Source organism: Pecten maximus, chromosome 4 (assembly GCF_902652985.1).
Source record: "Pecten maximus chromosome 4, xPecMax1.1, whole genome shotgun sequence".
Lineage (NCBI taxonomy): Eukaryota > Metazoa > Mollusca > Bivalvia > Pectinida > Pectinidae > Pecten > Pecten maximus.
Genome location: NC_047018.1, coordinates 6,397,357 through 6,416,431, shown reverse-complemented (window position 1 = coordinate 6,416,431; position 19,075 = coordinate 6,397,357). Strand labels below are relative to the sequence as shown.

At 37.8% G+C, this 19,075-nt stretch overlaps 1 protein-coding gene across 1 annotated transcript in view; it reads right to left on the bottom strand.

Moving 5' to 3' along the window:
* Nucleotides 1–19,075, bottom strand: part of LOC117325070 (glycogen debranching enzyme-like) — a 36,391-nt gene that overhangs the window by 4,070 nt on the left and 13,246 nt on the right. The window contains exons 12-28 of the mRNA XM_033880994.1: nt 18,963–19,064; nt 18,102–18,254; nt 17,407–17,557; nt 16,837–17,062; nt 16,250–16,521; nt 15,564–15,697; nt 15,147–15,280; nt 14,726–14,907; nt 14,186–14,288; nt 6,447–6,672; nt 4,742–4,853; nt 4,167–4,302; nt 3,305–3,417; nt 2,690–2,901; nt 2,228–2,325; nt 1,867–1,954; nt 1,267–1,455 (exon numbers count right to left, since the gene is read on the bottom strand). Of these exons, the coding sequence (XP_033736885.1) occupies nt 1,267–1,455; nt 1,867–1,954; nt 2,228–2,325; nt 2,690–2,901; nt 3,305–3,417; nt 4,167–4,302; nt 4,742–4,853; nt 6,447–6,672; nt 14,186–14,288; nt 14,726–14,907; nt 15,147–15,280; nt 15,564–15,697; nt 16,250–16,521; nt 16,837–17,062; nt 17,407–17,557; nt 18,102–18,254; nt 18,963–19,064 (2,631 nt within the window). The remainder of the gene's footprint in view (nt 1–1,266; nt 1,456–1,866; nt 1,955–2,227; nt 2,326–2,689; nt 2,902–3,304; nt 3,418–4,166; nt 4,303–4,741; nt 4,854–6,446; nt 6,673–14,185; nt 14,289–14,725; nt 14,908–15,146; nt 15,281–15,563; nt 15,698–16,249; nt 16,522–16,836; nt 17,063–17,406; nt 17,558–18,101; nt 18,255–18,962; nt 19,065–19,075) is intronic.

The following is a 19,075-nucleotide window of genomic DNA, read 5'->3' as shown; positions in this document are numbered from 1 at the left end:
ATACATAAACATGTACATCTGTGTATACATATATTGCAGGTAACTGGTACCTGCATCATTATTGTCTTCTTTATGCACGAAACACAAAAAATTAGAAAATTTCTGCAAGACATAAACGTCCCCGCTATCACATGACACCCCAAAACACAGTTTGGTGAAGATTGCATCAGCAGTTCCTGAGATTAGCTAGTTTAGGGACGAGACAGACATGGGTGACACTATATGGCCCCGCCATGAAATAACAAAAAAAAACATATTTTTGAAGTTTTACTGTTCATGCATGATTGTTGTACAAAGGTCATTATGTGCAGACTTACTGATGATATAAGATGAGAAATCGTGTTATATGCCACATGTGGTCATAATTTGCTGTGATGTGTGGTTTTTTATGCGATGTGTGGTCGTGATTGTACCTTGCTGTCAGGTGTAGGCTAGTTTTATATGTGACGTGATTGTACCTCGCTGTGACGTGTAGACTAGTTTTGTATGTGACGTGATTGTACCTCAATGTGATGTGTAGGCTAGTATTGTATGTGACGTGATTGTACCTTGCTGTGACGTGTAGGCTAGTATTGTATGTGACGTGATTGTACCTTGCTGTGACATGTAGACTAGTTTTGTATGTGACGTGATTGTACCTTGCTGTGACGTGTAGACTAGTTTTGTATGTGACGTGATTGTACCTCGCTGTGACGTGTAGGCTAGTTTTGTATGTGACGTGATTGTACCTTGCTGTGACGTGTAGGCTAGTTTTGTATGTGACGTGATTGTACCTTGCTGTGACGTGTAGACTAGTTTTGTATGTGACGTGATTGTACCTTGCTGTGACCTGTAGACTAGTTTTGTATGACGTGATTGTACCTTGTTGTGACGTGTAGACTAGTTTTGTATGTGACTTGATTGTACCTTGCTGTGACGTGTAGACTAGTTTTGTATGTGACATGATTGTACCTTGCTGTGACGTGTAGACTAGTTTTGTATGTGACGTGATTGTACCTTGCTGTGACGTGTAGACTAGTTTTGTATGTGACGTGATTGTACCTTGCTGTGACGTGTAGACTAGTTTTGTATGTGACGTGATTGTACCTTGCTGTGACGTGTAGGCTAGTTTTGTATGCGACGTGATTGTACCTTGCTGTGACCTGTAGGTTAGTTTTGTATGTGACGTGATTGTACCTTGCTGTGACGTGTAGGTTAGTTTTGTATGTAACTTGATTGTACCTTGCTGTGACGTGTAGGCTAGTTTTGTATGTGACTTGATTGTACCTTGCCGTTGGAGTTGGTGAGTTCTGGTAAAGACTGCCAAGGAGAGGACATCACCTCCTGGTAATGAGTAGTCAGCTTGGACTTGACATAGCCGACCGTTGTCTTCAGTAGTCCTGGCATTTTTTTGTTCAAAATGCGAGCATAATGAAGTCTCGCCCGTAGATAATAGCCCAACGGCCATACCCATTCCTGATAAAAACAGATCAACTTTAGTTAAAGGCACCAATGCACTTTCTAACAATGGAACATTTATTTTGATCAACTTTGGTTACAGCAGGACAGTGAGAATAAGTACAATGTAATACAAATGATGAACTATTAACTCAGGTAACTGACATAGTGGAAGTTCGTATTAGTGACATTATTTATGAAATTTAATCAATGGAAGTACTAAAGGTTTAATACACAATAGTACCATACAAGTTTTTATATCTACACAGTACACTGCCATACAGATATCAACATAGTCCTAGAGTGTACCATACAAACATGTTTATTTATGATCAATGAGACAATTATCACCAGCATGGATCTACAATAAGAGGCATTCAAATCACTTCTCTGATGATTCACTGTTAGCTATGTAGTTAGTGTACATACCGGTCCCTGGTGGTAGTTAAATCCATGTGCTACCTTGAGATCAGAGGAATCATTGGAGTTATCATAGTCACCAACATAACTCCAGTCACTGAAAAGTCACACAACATGATTTACTAAATTTCTCTCAAGTTTCCACTAACAGTTTCAGATTCAACATCAGTATCAAGATCTCTGTAGACTATAGGCCACAACCAGTGTAGAGGACACTTACGAGTAAGAATCAAAACACTATGACTGTTACAGCCTTTGGAATCAAAACTAGGATACTGCCGCTACAGAGGATGCTTACTTCAGAAGTAAGGTTACAGGCACAATATAACAAAATTACTTCAGATTAAAACTAATGTATAGTATATTATACCTAGGGTCCAATGTCTTCATACCAAGTGGACCAACCAGTACATCATCAGCTTCCAGCAGAGCTGTCCACGCATTCTCAGGTGTAAACAGTTCTGGAGCCTGTAAATTACTGGGCAGTTAGTTATCTTTAGTTAGTAGGCAAATGCTTCCAGTTTCATGTCATGTCACTGGCATTTTTGAAATGAGATATTTGCCAATTTTAAAGCATTTTCAAAACATTTAAACCAATCTGCTAATTAGTCAGAACATGTCATAGCTGTATTCCATATTTACATATTTGTAAAACTTTAATAATAGAGACTACATGTATTGATCTGTTTTGTCCACACTGAATAGTAAAGACTTGCTCTCTCCACGATTCAAGATTCAAAATTCTTCATGTGCATATGTAATACAAACTATGATTACAGAAACAGTGAACATATTCCTGTCTGTAGCATGACAATTTTGTGTCTTTACTTACAACCACCATGGCCACTGGGAAGTTTGGACGGAGCTGAAAGTCGGTCCAGAAGGGTTTGGCAAGGTAAGTGTCCTTATACATGCCTCTTCGATTAATCAGTTCAGGATGGGGCTCATTTTCTGGAATGGGAGTTGAGTTGATCCAGAAATATTTCTCAAAACTAGCCTGTATTTTATCGTTCCACTCCTTGAATGTTACCTTCTTTACCTGACCTAGAAAAACAATTTTCCAGCAGTCTTTATACCATCTACCTCTGTAATCAATTTTATATAGAATTCCACAGAATCTAATGGTACCAGCCATCGTAGGATTCTGTTGTTAACCTGTAGTCATGGCAATGGTACATTGTAGATATATTATGCTATAATGTCTAAACCAGCTTTAACAATTTTGGAGATATTAGTGATTTTGACTATTTGTGTCCATGGTAACCACAAAAATATTGAAAATGAAAACTGCTCCATAGAAAGGATGCTACTAGACTACATAATTGAAGGGTGTAGGTTTTGTATCATTAATAGTTATGGAGATATGCTATGGAAATGCCCCTGGATGGACAGACAGAACTTGTCTGTATATCCCCTGCCAACCTTCATTGATTAAAAATTGACTTACAATTTATGGTTGCATTGACGGAGTCATGTGGATAGAGTCCCTTTTGGTGCATCTCATCCAGCCAACGTACAGCTGACTTACACAGACCCACCATCTCCACAGCTGACCCATTCCTTCAAAATATAACAATATACATACTCAAGACTTTTTACAGCCAACCCATCTCCATCTTCGCTAGCCAAGGCTTCTGATTACATTACACTCCACGAACCCTTGGCGGATATAGTCGTGTTCAAACCGTCGCGCCCTGGAATCCCAGGGCACCCAATCAAATCGCGTTTTACATTCTGGCTTGGTTTCGCAGTAAACAAAAAATGCGGCACCCAGTACAGAGCTACATTGCCGACTATGTCATGGCATTTTACCTAAATACAAAAATCACAATCTTTGGGGGAACATTCGCAGTGTTTGATCAATTCATATAAGTCATTGATCACATATCTCATCGAAATGACACCAAACATCGATGTGTGTTTGTAAACATCACTGATGAAGTAGCTCGGTAAGGCTTGTTTTGATTGGTCGAAAATTTCATGCGTGAAGGGTGGTAATTTCGAATCACCGCTAGAGGGCCAGAACTGACGCCTATATCTGCCAAGGGTTCGTGGAGTGTAACGTAATCAGAAGCCTTGGCTAGCGAAGATGACCCATCTCATAAAAACAATATTTGCTAATTTAGCAAATAAACTTCCCAACAGCCAGCATTTACCTATAAAACAAAAGTACATGCCAAAATGGTATTTATACAGATTTCTCATCTCATATATTCAATCTCATAAGCATAACGTCCATTTGTAATCTTGGGAGAGGGGGATGGAGATTGCATTATATCTAGGGGTAGGAATGCTGTATAACTACATACCTAGGCGTAGCAGGTTTGCCACGGTTGCCTGCCTTGTCAGATCCCCCCATCTTATCCATCCATGTACCACAGTTCCACTCATTGCCACCAAATACAAAACCTTCGTCCCACCTTACACCAATCTCATTATCGAAGCCTAGATAATGCAAGTACAAATGACATTCAATACACAAATCAAAATTACATGTAGCTATAATCAATCAAATCAAATAAAGATGAAAACAAACTCAGTTGTGGCTAGATATACTTCAACACCTGATATGGTCAAATGGAATCTGTGAAAATAACGATTGTACTTAACTTTAAGAACTGATTGTATAATAGGTTTCACAAAAAAATGGACAGTGTCAATTTTTAGCATCTGATACAGATGATGAATTGAAGAAATGATAAGACTTGACCCTTATGGGTGAAAATGTCCAGAAGGATTCACTTTAGCACCTTGATCAGATGTTAAATATTGCCAATTGTCACATAATATTTACATATTAAGTTACAACGTTACATAAATCAGAAAATCACAATTTTTTACTTCCTTAAACTGTTAAATAAGAAAATGAAATATAATAGGAAACCTTCATCTGACATGTTCTCATCTATGCCTTTGCCTGCATTCCTCTCACGATATTTTAGGCCCTCTGCATGCCGTTGGAGAGCTTCCTGGATCACATCACATAGTCTTTGGTCCTGTATAGTTGTTAAAACAGGTATGATTTAATGATATATCCAGAACTATAGTAACACTTAAAACCTGTATAAGGACACCTGGCTTCATACTACTGTAAATCACTTATATTTCGCGAGTACTTAATTTCGCGAACTCACCTAATTTGACTTATTCGCGAATACATAATTTCGCGAATTCCGATCTCAAAATGACTTTAAATTCGCGAATAACGTTAACAGATCGGAGATATGTCCATGTTGGTAGCCATTTTGTTTATGAGAATCATGTGACGGTACAAGAAAAGTCATGTGATTCAATCATGTGATATCGGTGTCTGGTCGTACTGAATTGTATTTACCGTACCTGTATACGCCTCTCGGCTATATACAAGTGGATTAAACAAAAGAAATGTGGTGTTCAAGGTGCGTTTATATTTGGAGGGTGAAATGAGTTGTTTTCAATATAAATAAAGCTTTCACGCCCGTTCATATGTAGTTAGTCTGGATTATTTCACCGACATGACCACGCTTACAAAGGCGGTGTCAAACATTAAACAAAACCCACGGCTCATTAAGAATGCCTGGGAGATGACGGGACTACAATAGGTTGTGAGTAATTAACGTACATTGTAATTAACGTACGTGTGTATACAGTGATACCGATGAACAGTTCTCGGGACAGTCTATTTCGAATAATATATACATGTACTCCAGGCGATTATTTGTTCTGAATGTTTGAATTAAATAAATAATCTGTTTGATTTCAACTTTGTTATGGTAAATATCTTTTCGAGAATAAAGCGATGTGAAGTGCTATATATACATGTAACCTTACATAACTTACAACAGCGTGGGTAATAAAGTACGACGTATTCCGGATGACCATCCGGGATCCTCGGGACCGTACCTAATTAACTACATGTAAAACGTCGTCAAGAAGTTAATTAAGTCCGAGTTCAACCACAATATTAGTGTTCAGTGGGGTTTTATGTGTGTGAAATTTTGGTGTTTTGTGATCTAAAATTACACTCTGATCTACATGTAAGTATATAATCTATCATTCTATTACTACTTTAATGACGATGTCTGTTCACCAACTAAAGATTACGATCAATTCAAAATGGACGCCAATTATTCTTGTCATTTTTATATAAATATTCGCGAGGGATTTGAATTCGCGTTTGACCCTCCTCGCAAATTAACGCGAAAATAAATCCCACGCGAAATATAAGTGATTTACAGTAACCAATGGTGGTGGTGTGGGGGTGAGGTGGGCTGCTGGGGAACTAATCACATTATCACGGGATGCTTTTGTTGATACATGTATTTTTATTGAGCCATTATGTCATTATTACATGTTGCTATCAACATAATCGGTGATGCAGCCTTTATATATAATTGACCATGATTTTAACAGGGAAGATGATGCTACATTGTATGCTACTTGTGAAAAAAATTGTTAAAAGCAAAGTATTCCTGTGGGGAGCATGATTTGAAAACAGCCTAAAAAAGGCAGATATCCACAGCAGATCCCTATCAAATAAACTTCAATATGAATATCAAAGCATTCTTACGATAATCACTGCACAGAACGCATGTTGATGAGTGACTTACATATGTTCCTGGCTGTTGACAGGGAGAGTCATCAGTAGGGTACAGTCGTGACACCTTGTCCTGCAGGATGGAGTAGCCTCCCTTAACTATGTTACAGTAGTCCTGGATGGACTGTAGCCACCACCACACAGCATCACGGCAGTTGTATCGGGCTCCACTTCCCTCATTTAGTAGGTTTGGGATGAGCCCATGTCGCAGACAGCCACCAAATGAAAGGATTATATATCTGTATATAAAGATATTATAAAAGCTCTTACAACACTTGAAATGCAGATACTAGGTAAATATGTATAATGCAGGTATAGCAATAATTCAACCTTCAGAACAAATTACATTGATAACAAACCTACACATAACAAGAGGCCCAGAGGGCCTGTATCGCTCACCTGGTTGGATTTGACCAAATGTCAAAATATGTTCATGTTCAATTTGTTAATAGCTATATTTGTTAATGTCTAACAACGGTATATATAGTTAAGAGGAAGGGACCTCAAATGCTTCAAAAATAAAACCCAGAAACGCAGTCTAGTCTCTCTCGGGAAGTGGAAAGACCCAAAGGATTGTTTCTACAACATGATTGTGTTTAAAGTAACCAAGTCCCCAAGGGGTGGGGAAAGACCCAAGGGCCTATTTCTACAACATGATTGTCATTATCTCATGGTGCCCGGCGATGCCATATATGGTTATGGGTTGGGAATCTCAACACTTTCAACACTACAAAAAAGTGTTTATAGCAATATATATGGCCAAATTGCTCACTTTTGGCCCCGCCCCTCAGCCTCCTGGGGTCAACTGGACCATTTGTAGCTTTTTGAATCCTGAACCCTTAGGGATGCTACCAGTCAGGTATGAATGATATTCATCACTTATATACTACCAGAGAAGAAGTTGTTTATATCATTTTAGCCGAATTGACCCCTTTTGGCCATGCCCTTCAGGCCACTGGGGGTCAGCCCCACCATTTGTACAATTTTGAATTCCTACCCCAAGGGGATGCTACTAGGCAAATATAAGCGATATCCGTTGCTTAGCTTCAGAGAAAAAGGTTGTTTATATCAATTTAGCCAAATTGACCCTTTTTGCCCCGCCCCTCAGCCTCCCCTGGGGTAAGCCCCACCATTTGTACAATTTTGAATCCTGACCCCAAAGGGATGCTCACAGTCAAATATGAGCAATATCCATTGCTTGGTATCAGAGGAGAAGTTGTTTATATCATTTAGCAAAATTGACCCCTTTTGACACCACCCCTCAGCCCCCAGGGGAGTCAGCCCCACCATTTGTACAATTTTGAATCCTGACTCCAAAGGGATGCTCACAGTCAAATATGAGCAATATCCATTGCTTGGTTTCAGAGGAGAATCTGTTTATATCATTTAGCCAAATTGACCCCTTTTGACCCGCCCCTCAGCCCCCAGGGGGGGTCAGCCCCGTCTTTTGTACAATTTTGAATCCCTACCCCAAGGGGATGCTGCCAGGCGAATATGAGCGATGTCCATTGCTTAGCTTCAGAGAAGAAGTTGTTTATATCAATTCAGCCAAATTGACCCAATTTGACCCCGCCCCTCAGCCCCCAGGGGGGTCAGCCCCATCATTTGTACAATTTTGAATCCCTACCCCAAGGGGATGCTACCAGGCGAATATGAGCGATATTCATTGCTTAGTTTCAGAGAAGACGTCGTTTATATCAATTTAGCCAAATTGACCCCTTTTGGCCCCGTCTCTAAGACCTCCGGGGGGTAAGCCCCCCCAAAGGGATGCTTTTGACCAAATTTGGTCAAATTCCGATCAGTGGTTATGAAGAAGAAGTCTATTGTTAACGGACGGACGACGGACGACGGACACCACAGTATGGCATAAGATCACCTTGGTCCTTCGGACCAGGTGAGCTAATAATCACTTCAGACAAATCTAAGAAATATCTTTAACTGGCCATTACTTAACGGAGGAAACAAGTGATCTCCACACTTCCATGGTAAAAATATGTGTACCTTGCTTCTGTGTATCTACCAGTCAGTAGTAACAGGCCCCGTAAAGCTATGAAGGTGTCTCTTCCCCAGTTCCGCATGTAGCCACTGGCAAAGTGGGAAAACCCTGTAAATAATACCACACACTACTATAACCATATATCATCTCCAACAATATATGATTACAGGATATATCTATCAACGAATTAGTGTATAATTTTTCAATTCAGCTTTTCATATGTCTGGATATTTAAATGAAAATAATCAAATCATTAAATCTAATCTCTTTGGGTGTTTTTTCTTATATATTGATCATCAATGAAACACTCCTCGCATGTAATGTCTTAAAATTACTTTCTTCATCAATTATTAAGTCTGATATTATCTAGTACAAGTATATACAGCAAGAAAGTCTTAAAATGTCTTCTAAAAATAAGAAAGCCTCAAAATCTTAATATAAATATCTTTGAAAATTATTCATCTTACAACTGGCATCTTATGAAACACTAGGTTCTTATTGACACAGTGAGATATTTACCTGCAGCAAGTGACAGAGTTGTCTGTATCGCTTTATTGCTGTCTTTGTCTATGTAAATAGGTGGCACTGGATCTGCCAGATTTGGTGACAAGGGAGGTAACTTGGCGGTCCAAACAAATCCACAGAACTGAACTGACCCCAAGGCCAGTGCTTGGACAAATGTAGACCCATCTTTAACGAAACTATGAAAAGCAGATTTCCTGAATATGGTTTTGTTTAGACAAGTGATAAACATGGACATGTAATAATATTTGTATTAACCAGTCTGTATGGATACAAGCATTACAGAGTCAGTGACATTTAATCAAGGTACACATGGAAAATTAATTGTGCAGAAAATGTTATTACAACAAACAGATATCTTATCAGGAAATACACACAATCCTCACCGTACGAGAACACTACATTACTACTGACTTACTCAGACATGAGCTTGATAGTGAGGTCCCGCAACACAACATATGCTCCAGTGATCACTGCATCAAAATAACACGGAATGAGGAAGCGGGGTACCTCACTAAGGTGGCCCAATATTTCCCGGAACCAGTGACCTAGCTGGAATGTAATAGAGGTTTATTAGGAAACAATTACCCCCTCGAAAAACTGGCTTGAAGATTTTTCAATGTGTGACATAAATCAACCATAAAATGAATATAACTTGTGTGGCCAACAAATTATATGGCAATATAATCTTTAATATCACAGAAGTAGCCTACAGCAATGATCATGATAACATTTGGTTTTAGAGAACTGTCTGTAATTCATCATTTATTTGATTGCTGATAAATAATTAATTCAGCTATGTAGTGATCTTTGTAAGACATAGATGACACTTACGTCACATGTACTGTCATGAGCAAGGAGACGATTGGCCACATAGCTAGGGAGCCAGTCCCCATTACGTAGGTTGTTACACAGAGGATGACCTAGATCATTCTGGGAGCGTATGGAAGACAACACTGCCATCAACCCTGAAATCATGGTGACTCATTGAAATAAAGACTGGATGTTCTTATTTGTTTTTTTATTAAACGAACATTAATGTTCGGTTATTGTGATCAAGAACTGGACTGAGAAATATAACCATATATGGTAGCCACATTCACCAATACGCCATCTACTGTCAGTTTCAATGAAATATGGCTGCCCCCATTGCCTTACGCTTCAAATAATTTACTTGCAAAAACATCTTCGTTTTATATAGTAGTTTTACCGAAAAGGTTGAAATGTATTCAGTAGGTGTTTTCAAGATGCATACGATTTGAGAAATGCATAACGCTAGCGAAATGAGAAGACTAAATGAACCTGAACTTTGCGAATAACTCCAGGTCAATATATTTATGTAAACAACTATTGCGCAGGCGCATTCGTCTTAGGATGTTTAGAAAGTTTTGCTCTTCTGTGTTCTTTCCAAAACGGCTGACATTATAGCATAGGTCTGCAAATTTGTCCGCGATTTACTTAAATGTGTAATATATATATTCTAGAATGTTACATCATTATCAACTAGGTGTGTATTTCTATAATTTAGAGAAAGAAATATATCAATGACGGCATACGAGACGATACATTGTATCATACTATACTGTAGTTACTGTACGTGTTTGCGAGAAAGAACTGTACATATGTATAGGCTTACAATTAGCAGAGACATATATACATCTGTATATATGTCTCTGCAATTAGGTGGCATTTGTGGTCAGGGTGACTGGTCATAGCGTTAAAATTGTCATCGATTTCCATATACCATTTTCCTTTGACGAAAATGACCCAATAAATCAAATGCAAATGATAATATCTTGCTATGTGCACGGGATTGCTTGTTGTAGGCGATACTTGGAACGTATTTACTGTTGTAAGGGAGGTAACTGCAAGATTTACGGAAATCAAAAATAAACCAATTTGATTGGTCGATTCTTCCTTCACTTTGGCATGGGGTTTACAATCGAAGTGACAGATAACTACGGCAATATTCAGATGATATCAACAATAACATTTTTGGATACGTGTGGTTGGCAGTTGTTGTCATGTTTGAAATGAACAATTATATAGCTTGTTTTTATTTCGGCAAAGACGAGAATATTTACTGAAACGGACCACACGTGAAGCAGACTTGGAAATACCGAAACGAAGAAAAATCGGGCTTAATTATAATATAAATTGGCATTATTTTCAGAGGATTGACCAAAATATATGTTCTGCAATGCCTGATTGTATCATATATAAAATATTAAGAGGTTTATTTGACCGAATTTTAAATTAACCATTCATTTGCGAATCGCGGCCCGATTGTCGTTAGAGTTGAATTACCAAAATGGCCGATAGTCGACCCAAAATCGATATTTTTACGAGATTTTTTTTTTCTTTTACCTGAAAGTATTTTGAAATAATTTGCAAAATACCGAATTCACGACCAAATTTTCGATTGCGACGAACTTCTGTGACGGTGTTAAGTTCATGTAAGTTATATCTGATTAAAATCAGCTGTTACATGGCTACGTTTACTATGCACTACGTCTACTAGGTATTTTTTTTTTAAAGACGGAAATCCGGATTATCTAAAAACAAATGCAAAAATACTTGTGATATTCACTTAATTTGATATTCAGTCGTTAATTGTTATTTGTAGTTTTATAACTTCTGATATATTGTGATTGATACTCTATATAATATTGCTGTGGAACTTGTGTTATTTTTCAAACAAATTCATTTTAATAATTTGTTAATTTAGAATTTTCATCAAGTCATAATCAAGACTTGAAATTCTCACTACACCATACTTCAAACACAGAGTAATCGATGAATTAATAAACTGAAAATTGAAGTCAAGCAAATGAGTTAATATTTACCTTAAATATTTTTTCAATATACAACAAATGTTCAGATGACTATTTCTGCCATGGTGTTACAAGATTTCAGTTACAATTCTAAAATTGAATTAGTATGTAAATATATGTTATCCTGTCAATATCCACAAAGCGAGTGGTCTACTGTACTCAAAGTCATGCCAGTAGATAGCGGTACATATACTTACTGCTTACATCTAGTGCTTACTTGTGTGAACTATTAATCAATAACAAAATGGTTCATATATTTCTATATATGACTTCACAAATTATGTGGTGTCTGAAGATCTGAATGAAGTGAATAAACGATGTATTAAATTATTTTTATGAAATATTCAAGTCACAGATCATTCTCTTTTTTAAAATATTGATTTCAGGTCCATTTTGGTAATTCAAATATGACGGCAATCAGGCCTCGAATGGCGAATGATTACAAAAATTTTAAATACGTCTCGGTCAAATAAACCCCTAATATTTTACATATGATTAATTTTGACATTGGAGAACATATAATTGTGTCCATTCTTTAATATAAGCACTGGTAGAAAGTACAGAATAGAGCTTGATAAATATATAATCAAAATTACTAATTACCCCGGTAAATATAACATTTTACGTAAACCTCCCATGACTGATGGTGAACTTAAACTTGCAAATCTCCTGTGTCATTCCAATTTTGATATGTGTAAAGATATAGATATGGAATGATTCACAAATTTGCATACAGTTATGGAATCTTATAACACCCCGAAAACTGTTCTCTCCACATAAAGGATGTGATTTGTGCAATTACATTTCTGAAACTGTCGTAATCAGAAGCCTTGGCTAGCGAAGATGCCTAGGGGTGGGGAAAGACCCAAGGGCCTATTTCTACAACATGATTGTCATTATCTCATGGTGCCCGGCGATGCCATATATGGTTATGGATTGGGAATCTCAACACTTTCAACACTACAAAAAAGTGTTTATAGCAATATATATGGCCAAATTGCTCACTTTTGGCCCCGCCCCTCATTCTCCTGGGGTCAACTGGACCATTTGTAGCTTTTTGAATCCTGAACCCTTAGGGATGCTACCAGTCAGGTATGAATGATATTCATCACTTATATACTACCAGAGAAGAAGTTGTTTAAATATCATTTTAGCCAAATTGACCCCTTTTGGCCATGCCCTTCAGGCCACTGGGGGTCAGCCCCACCATTTGTACAATTTTGAATCCCTACCCCAAGGGGATGCTACTAGGCAAATATAAGCGATATCCGTTGCTTAGTTTCAGAGAAAAAGGTTGTTTATATCAATTTAGCCAAATTGACCCTTTTTGCCCCGCCCCTCAGCCTCCCCTGGGGTTAGCCCCACCATTTGTACAATTTTGAATCCTGACCCCAAAGGGATGCTCACAGTCAAATATGAGCAATATCCATTGCTTGGTATCAGAGAAGAAGTTGTTTATATCATTTAGCAAAATTGACCCCTTTTGACACCACCCCTCAGCCCCCAGGGGAGTCAGCCCCACCATTTGTACAATTTTGAATCCTGACTCCAAAGGGATGCTCACAGTCAAATATGAGCAATATCCATTGCTTGGTTTCAGAGGAGAATCTGTTTATATCATTTAGCCAAATTGACCCCTTTTGACCCGCCCCTCAGCCCCCAGGGGGGGTCAGCCCCGTCTTTTGTACAATTTTGAATCCCTACCCCAAGGGGATGCTACCAGGCGAATATGAGCGATGTCCATTGCTTAGCTTCAGAGAAGAAGTTGTTTATATCAATTCAGCCAAATTGACCCAATTTGACCCCGCCCCTCAGCCCCCAGGGGGGTCAGCCCCATCATTTGTACAATTTTGAATCCCTACCCCAAGGGGATGCTACCAGGCGAATATGAGCGATATCCATTGCTTAGTTTCAGAGAAGAAGTCGTTTATATCAATTTAGCCAAATTGACCCCTTTTGGCCCCGCTTCTAAGACCCCCGGGGGGTCAGCCCCACCATTTGTACAATTTTGAGTCCCTACCCCAAGGGGATGCTACCAGGCGAATATGAGTGATATTCATTGCTTAGTTTCAGAGAAGACGTCGTTTATATCAATTTAGCCAAATTGACCCCTTTTGGCCCCGTCTCTAAGACCCCCGGGGGTAAGCCCCCCATAGGGATGCTTTTGACCAAATTTGGTCAAATTCCGATCAGTGGTTATGAAGAAGAAGTCTATTGTTAACGGACGGACGGACGGACGACGGACGACGGCCACCACGATATGGCATAAGCTCACCTTGGTCCTTCGGACCAGGTGAGCAAATAATCACTTCAGAAAAATCTAAGAAATATCTTTAACTGGCCATTACTTAACGGAGGAAACAAGTGATCTCCACACTTCCATGGTAAAAATATGTGTACCTTGCTTCTGTGTATCTACCAGTCAGTAGTAACAGGCCCCGTAAAGCTATGAAGGTGTCTCTTCCCCAGTTCCGCATGTAGCCACTGGCAAAGTGGGAAAACCCTGTAAATAATACCACACACTACTATAACCATATCTCATCTCCAACAATATATGATTACAGGATATATCTATCAACGAATTAGTGTATAATTTTTTAATTCAGCTTTTCATATATTTCATTAACTCAAGATGATATATGTATGGATATTTAAATGAAAATATTCAAATCATTAAATCTAATCTCTTTGGGTGTTTTTTTCTTATATATTGATCATCAATGAAACACTCCTTGCATGTAATGTCTTAAAATTACTTTCTTCATCAATTATTAAGTCTGATATTATCTAGTACAAGTATATACAGCAAGAAAGTCTTAAAATGTCTTCTAAAAATAAGAAAGCCTCCAAATCTTAATATAAATATCTTTGAAAATTATTCATCTTACAACTGGCATGTTATGAAACACTAGGTTCTTATTGACACAGTGAGATATTTACCTGCAGCAAGTGACAGAGTTGTCTGTATCGCTTTATTGCTGTCTTTGTCTATGTAAATAGGTGGCACTGGATCTGCCAGATTTGGTGACAAGGGAGGTAACTTGGCGGTCCAAACAAATCCACAGAACTGAACTGACCCCAAGGCCAGTGCTTGGACAAATGTAGACCCATCTTTAACGAAACTATGAAAAGCAGATTTCCTGAATATGGTTTTGTATAGACAAGTGATAAACAAGGACATGTAATAATATTTGTATTAACCAGTCTGTATGGATACAACCATTACCGAGTCAGTGACATTTAATCAAGGTACACATGGAAAATTAATTGTGCAGAAAATGTTATTACAACAAACAGATATCTTATCAGGAAATACACACAATCCTCACCGTACGAGAATACTACATTACTACTGACTTACTCAGACATGAGCTTGATAGTGAGGTCCCGCAACACAACATATGCTCCAGTGATCACTGCATCAAAATAACACGGAATGAGGAAGCGGGGTACCTCACTAAGGTGGCCCAATATTTCCCGGAACCAGTGACCTAGCTGGAATGTAATAGAGGTTTATTAGGAAACAATTACCCCCTCGAAAAACTGGCTTGAAGATTTTTCAATGTGTGACAAAAATAAACCTTAAAATGAATATAACTTGTGTGGCCAACAAATTATATGGCAATATAATCTTTAATATCACAGAAGTAGCATACAGCAATGATCATGATAACATTTGGTTTTAGAGAACTGTCTGTAGTTCATCATTTATTTGATTGCTGATAAATAATTAATTCAGCTTATGTAGTAATCTTTGTAAGACATAGATGAAACTTACGTCACATGTACTGTCATGAGCAAGGAGACGATTGGCCACATAGCTAGGGAGCCAGTCCCCATTACGTAGGTTGTTACACAGAGGATGACCTAGATCATTCTGGGAGCGTATGGAAGACAACACTGCCATCAACCCTGAAATCATGGTGACTCATTGAAATAAAGACTGGATGTTCTTATTTGTTTTTTATTTTAATTTCTGTTTAGTTACACAACTGTAAAGCTTCACTGAAGTTTATGTTTAGTTATTCCAGTAATAAAATGTGATGCATCAGAACTACATTTTGTTGGGTTCATCACACATCTGTTAAAGGTACTGTGAAGCAGAGCATCCCTCGCAACACGATCCTTGAATCCGACCCTAAAAATCAATAATGTTCATCCACTTGATATGTAAAGGGACCTGTGTGTCAAGTTTAATATCCTCTATGCTATGGTTTTCTCTGATTTATACTGACAATCAATATTGTTATGTGACTCTTGACTCTAAAGTTTATTGACTGTTGGTTGCCATGCAATATAACCTAACCAATATAAAATAAAGTTCAAATCATCAACAGTTTTACAAAACAAATTCTATAAAACTTGTCACATTCAAAATATAGCCGATACAATCTAAAATCTTTTGTCAAATTAGTTGAGAGTACAGAAGATAAAATCATTCCTGGTTGATTCTGTAGCCATTACCTCTCAAACCGCAATACACCATTTGCCCATATTGAGGAATGTCATAGGACCCGAAGCCCTTTCCATCATCCCTCTCTTCCGGGTCACATCGGTATAGAACTCTGTTCAGGTCTGATAAAGTCAGCTTTCCAACAATTGCCTGAAAGTTGGACTTATCCCAGGTCTCATCAAACATAGTCCTTCCACTGTAGGACCTCATTAGGTAGCCAAACTGACCAATCCCACGTCGTATCTTCAGAATAGCATTTTTGGGTGTTGTAGGAAATTCGCATCTGTAAAATATTTAAAGTCTGAGCCTATCATCTATAACATGAACATAGCATCATTACAGCAGATACCTATTTAACAGGAATACAGACAAAGCAATTAAATATACATTATCCCATCAAAAAGCAAGCCAAATACTCCTAAACCTGCTTGATCCAAAATAATGATCATCAAGAAATATTCAAAAAGACAGAATTTTACATGCACCTTCATTTTGGAGGAAGCTAAGGAATTTTAAGAACAGGGTTCAGGGTTTCATGTTTGTAACTGGATAAGCTCCTGTACTATTTTTCAGACAACTGATACAGATTTTAGAGTACCTGAATGCTATGACACTGCCTGGTGTAAACATGTGAAGGTGAACCTCTGAGGTGGGTGTGTCGTTGGACACTACCACCCGGGCCATGCAACTCTCTCCGACATCCACATCTTTCTTTAGCTCCAATATGTAGTCAGGCAGTCCGTTGATGTAATACTTGTCCTTTTTATACTGTGATTCCTCTGTGTGGACAGGTCGTCCCTCAAACAGGATCCGAGTCACAATCCCTAAAAACAGGACCAAACAGTAAAAGCCAATTTCAACAATATTTGAGCTTTCAATTGATGCAAAAAATGCATGTTATGATATACATTTTTTTCATCACTGCTAATCTGGCTGAACATCACTGAATTTTTAATTTAACTCTGATCTAAACTTACAGAATTTACATAATGAGGCACTTTGGGTCTTACTGAAGCCAGGTCTGACCTATAACCTATAGCACAGTGATGTTGAAGCCTGTCCAAAAATTAGATTACAAAAATCCTTATAGGAGAAAATATGTCAGATATGCAAGATTTTACAAGTTTACTCCAAGAACACAAACATGCGAGCATGCTATATAATTTACCCTGAATGGTGACAGGTGGAATAAAGCCGGTGTCGTGGGGCTGATTTGGGTGATGGAAGGCAGTCCTGGCTATCAGCACAACAGAGTCATGTGTATGGGGGTTATGTCTGGTGATAGATATCACATCATCTCGTACATGGTCTACAAACACCTGCAAACATAAAGAACAATCTCCCTATTCAAAGCTTTACTTCTGGTCATAGTGGTAGAGAGAAATGCTAGTGTTAATCCTCAAGTAAAAGTAGATGACCAGTATGTTACCATTATGTTTCAGGTCAGTTAACTAACAGTTTATATTATACACAAATGGATTAATGTTCTATTTTGTTTCGGCTACAGGCCAGCTAGAGTGTTATCTGCAATAGATCTCCAGTTAATGAAAATACATCTTTACTTAAGAAACTCTTTTCTACCAAGTGACCATTTTTTCTGTTGTTTTTAAGTTGCTTTTTGCTCTCTTTTTAGCTGTCACCTGGAACCCATTTCCTTCCTTGTCTGAATTCTGTTATCTGCTCATTATTATGGAACAAAAGAAATCCTGAGCATATTCTGATTGAAAAGCATCACATATGATAGTTCTTGTTGTTTCTGGTAGTGTTATAAGTTGGTAGGTTTGCAACACTGTAAAACAAATAAATACATACAGTATTATCAAGTATATTTTGTTTGCATTCTTCAATGGATGGTCTACACACCTCAGAGAATCCTCTCTTGCCCAGCTCTCCATGTAGTCTGTTAAGCACAGTCTTGCCTGCAGCGATGCCCGACATTTGATTGATCTGGGCATTACCAGGAGATGGGTTGTCACTCCACGATGAGTAAAGTCTCTTTTCCTCAACCACATGGATCTGGTATACATATGAAAATGAAATATTACCTCATGGTATACATACGAAAATGAAATATTACCTCAATGACAGTTTATCCATTAAGGCTTCATTGAATAGATATTCAGCTATTATAATCTATTAGATTATTAAACAAATAACCTGTTAAAATAGTCATTTGTCACAACCTTTTTGATTTAGCATTAAAACTATTAAAGCAAATAATCTTCATATTAAAATGACCCTATGAACCACTTTGCAGCATTATTTTTTACTTAGACTAAGATACAAAAAATGATATTTTTTTTTTTTTAAGTAAAAAAGTAAGTGAAAAGTAAAAGTAAAGCAGGATTAGCTTTTGTACAATTATGCCTTTCTTTCATATGTTGCTTATAAACTCTATTTTAAAAAGGGAGAAAATTAAATAAAAAGCAACTGTGTACTATGGTTCTGAGCAACAACTAAATGCGGCACCATATTTCTAAACATTGACAGATATAGTAAAAACAATTGTTTAGTAACTAAATTATGAAAACTTATGAATCAAATAAAAATTAGGAATGTTTGGTACCCTTCCAGCTGAAATTTCAAGTAAACCTCATTCTACTGAATGGGCTCTATAAACAGACAAACATGCTTCCAATAATGCAGAAGTACCAAAGCCTCTTATGATTTGCTTCGTGATAAGGCAGTCAGCCAAATGATAATCATCACATAAATGTAACTTACATGATGCGGAACGATCTGGTCATACCCACGGTTACTTCCAGAGGCACAACAGGATATAGACACCAGAGCAGCATTGGGAAACAGGTCGTAGGCTGATCTCAGCTGAAACAGAA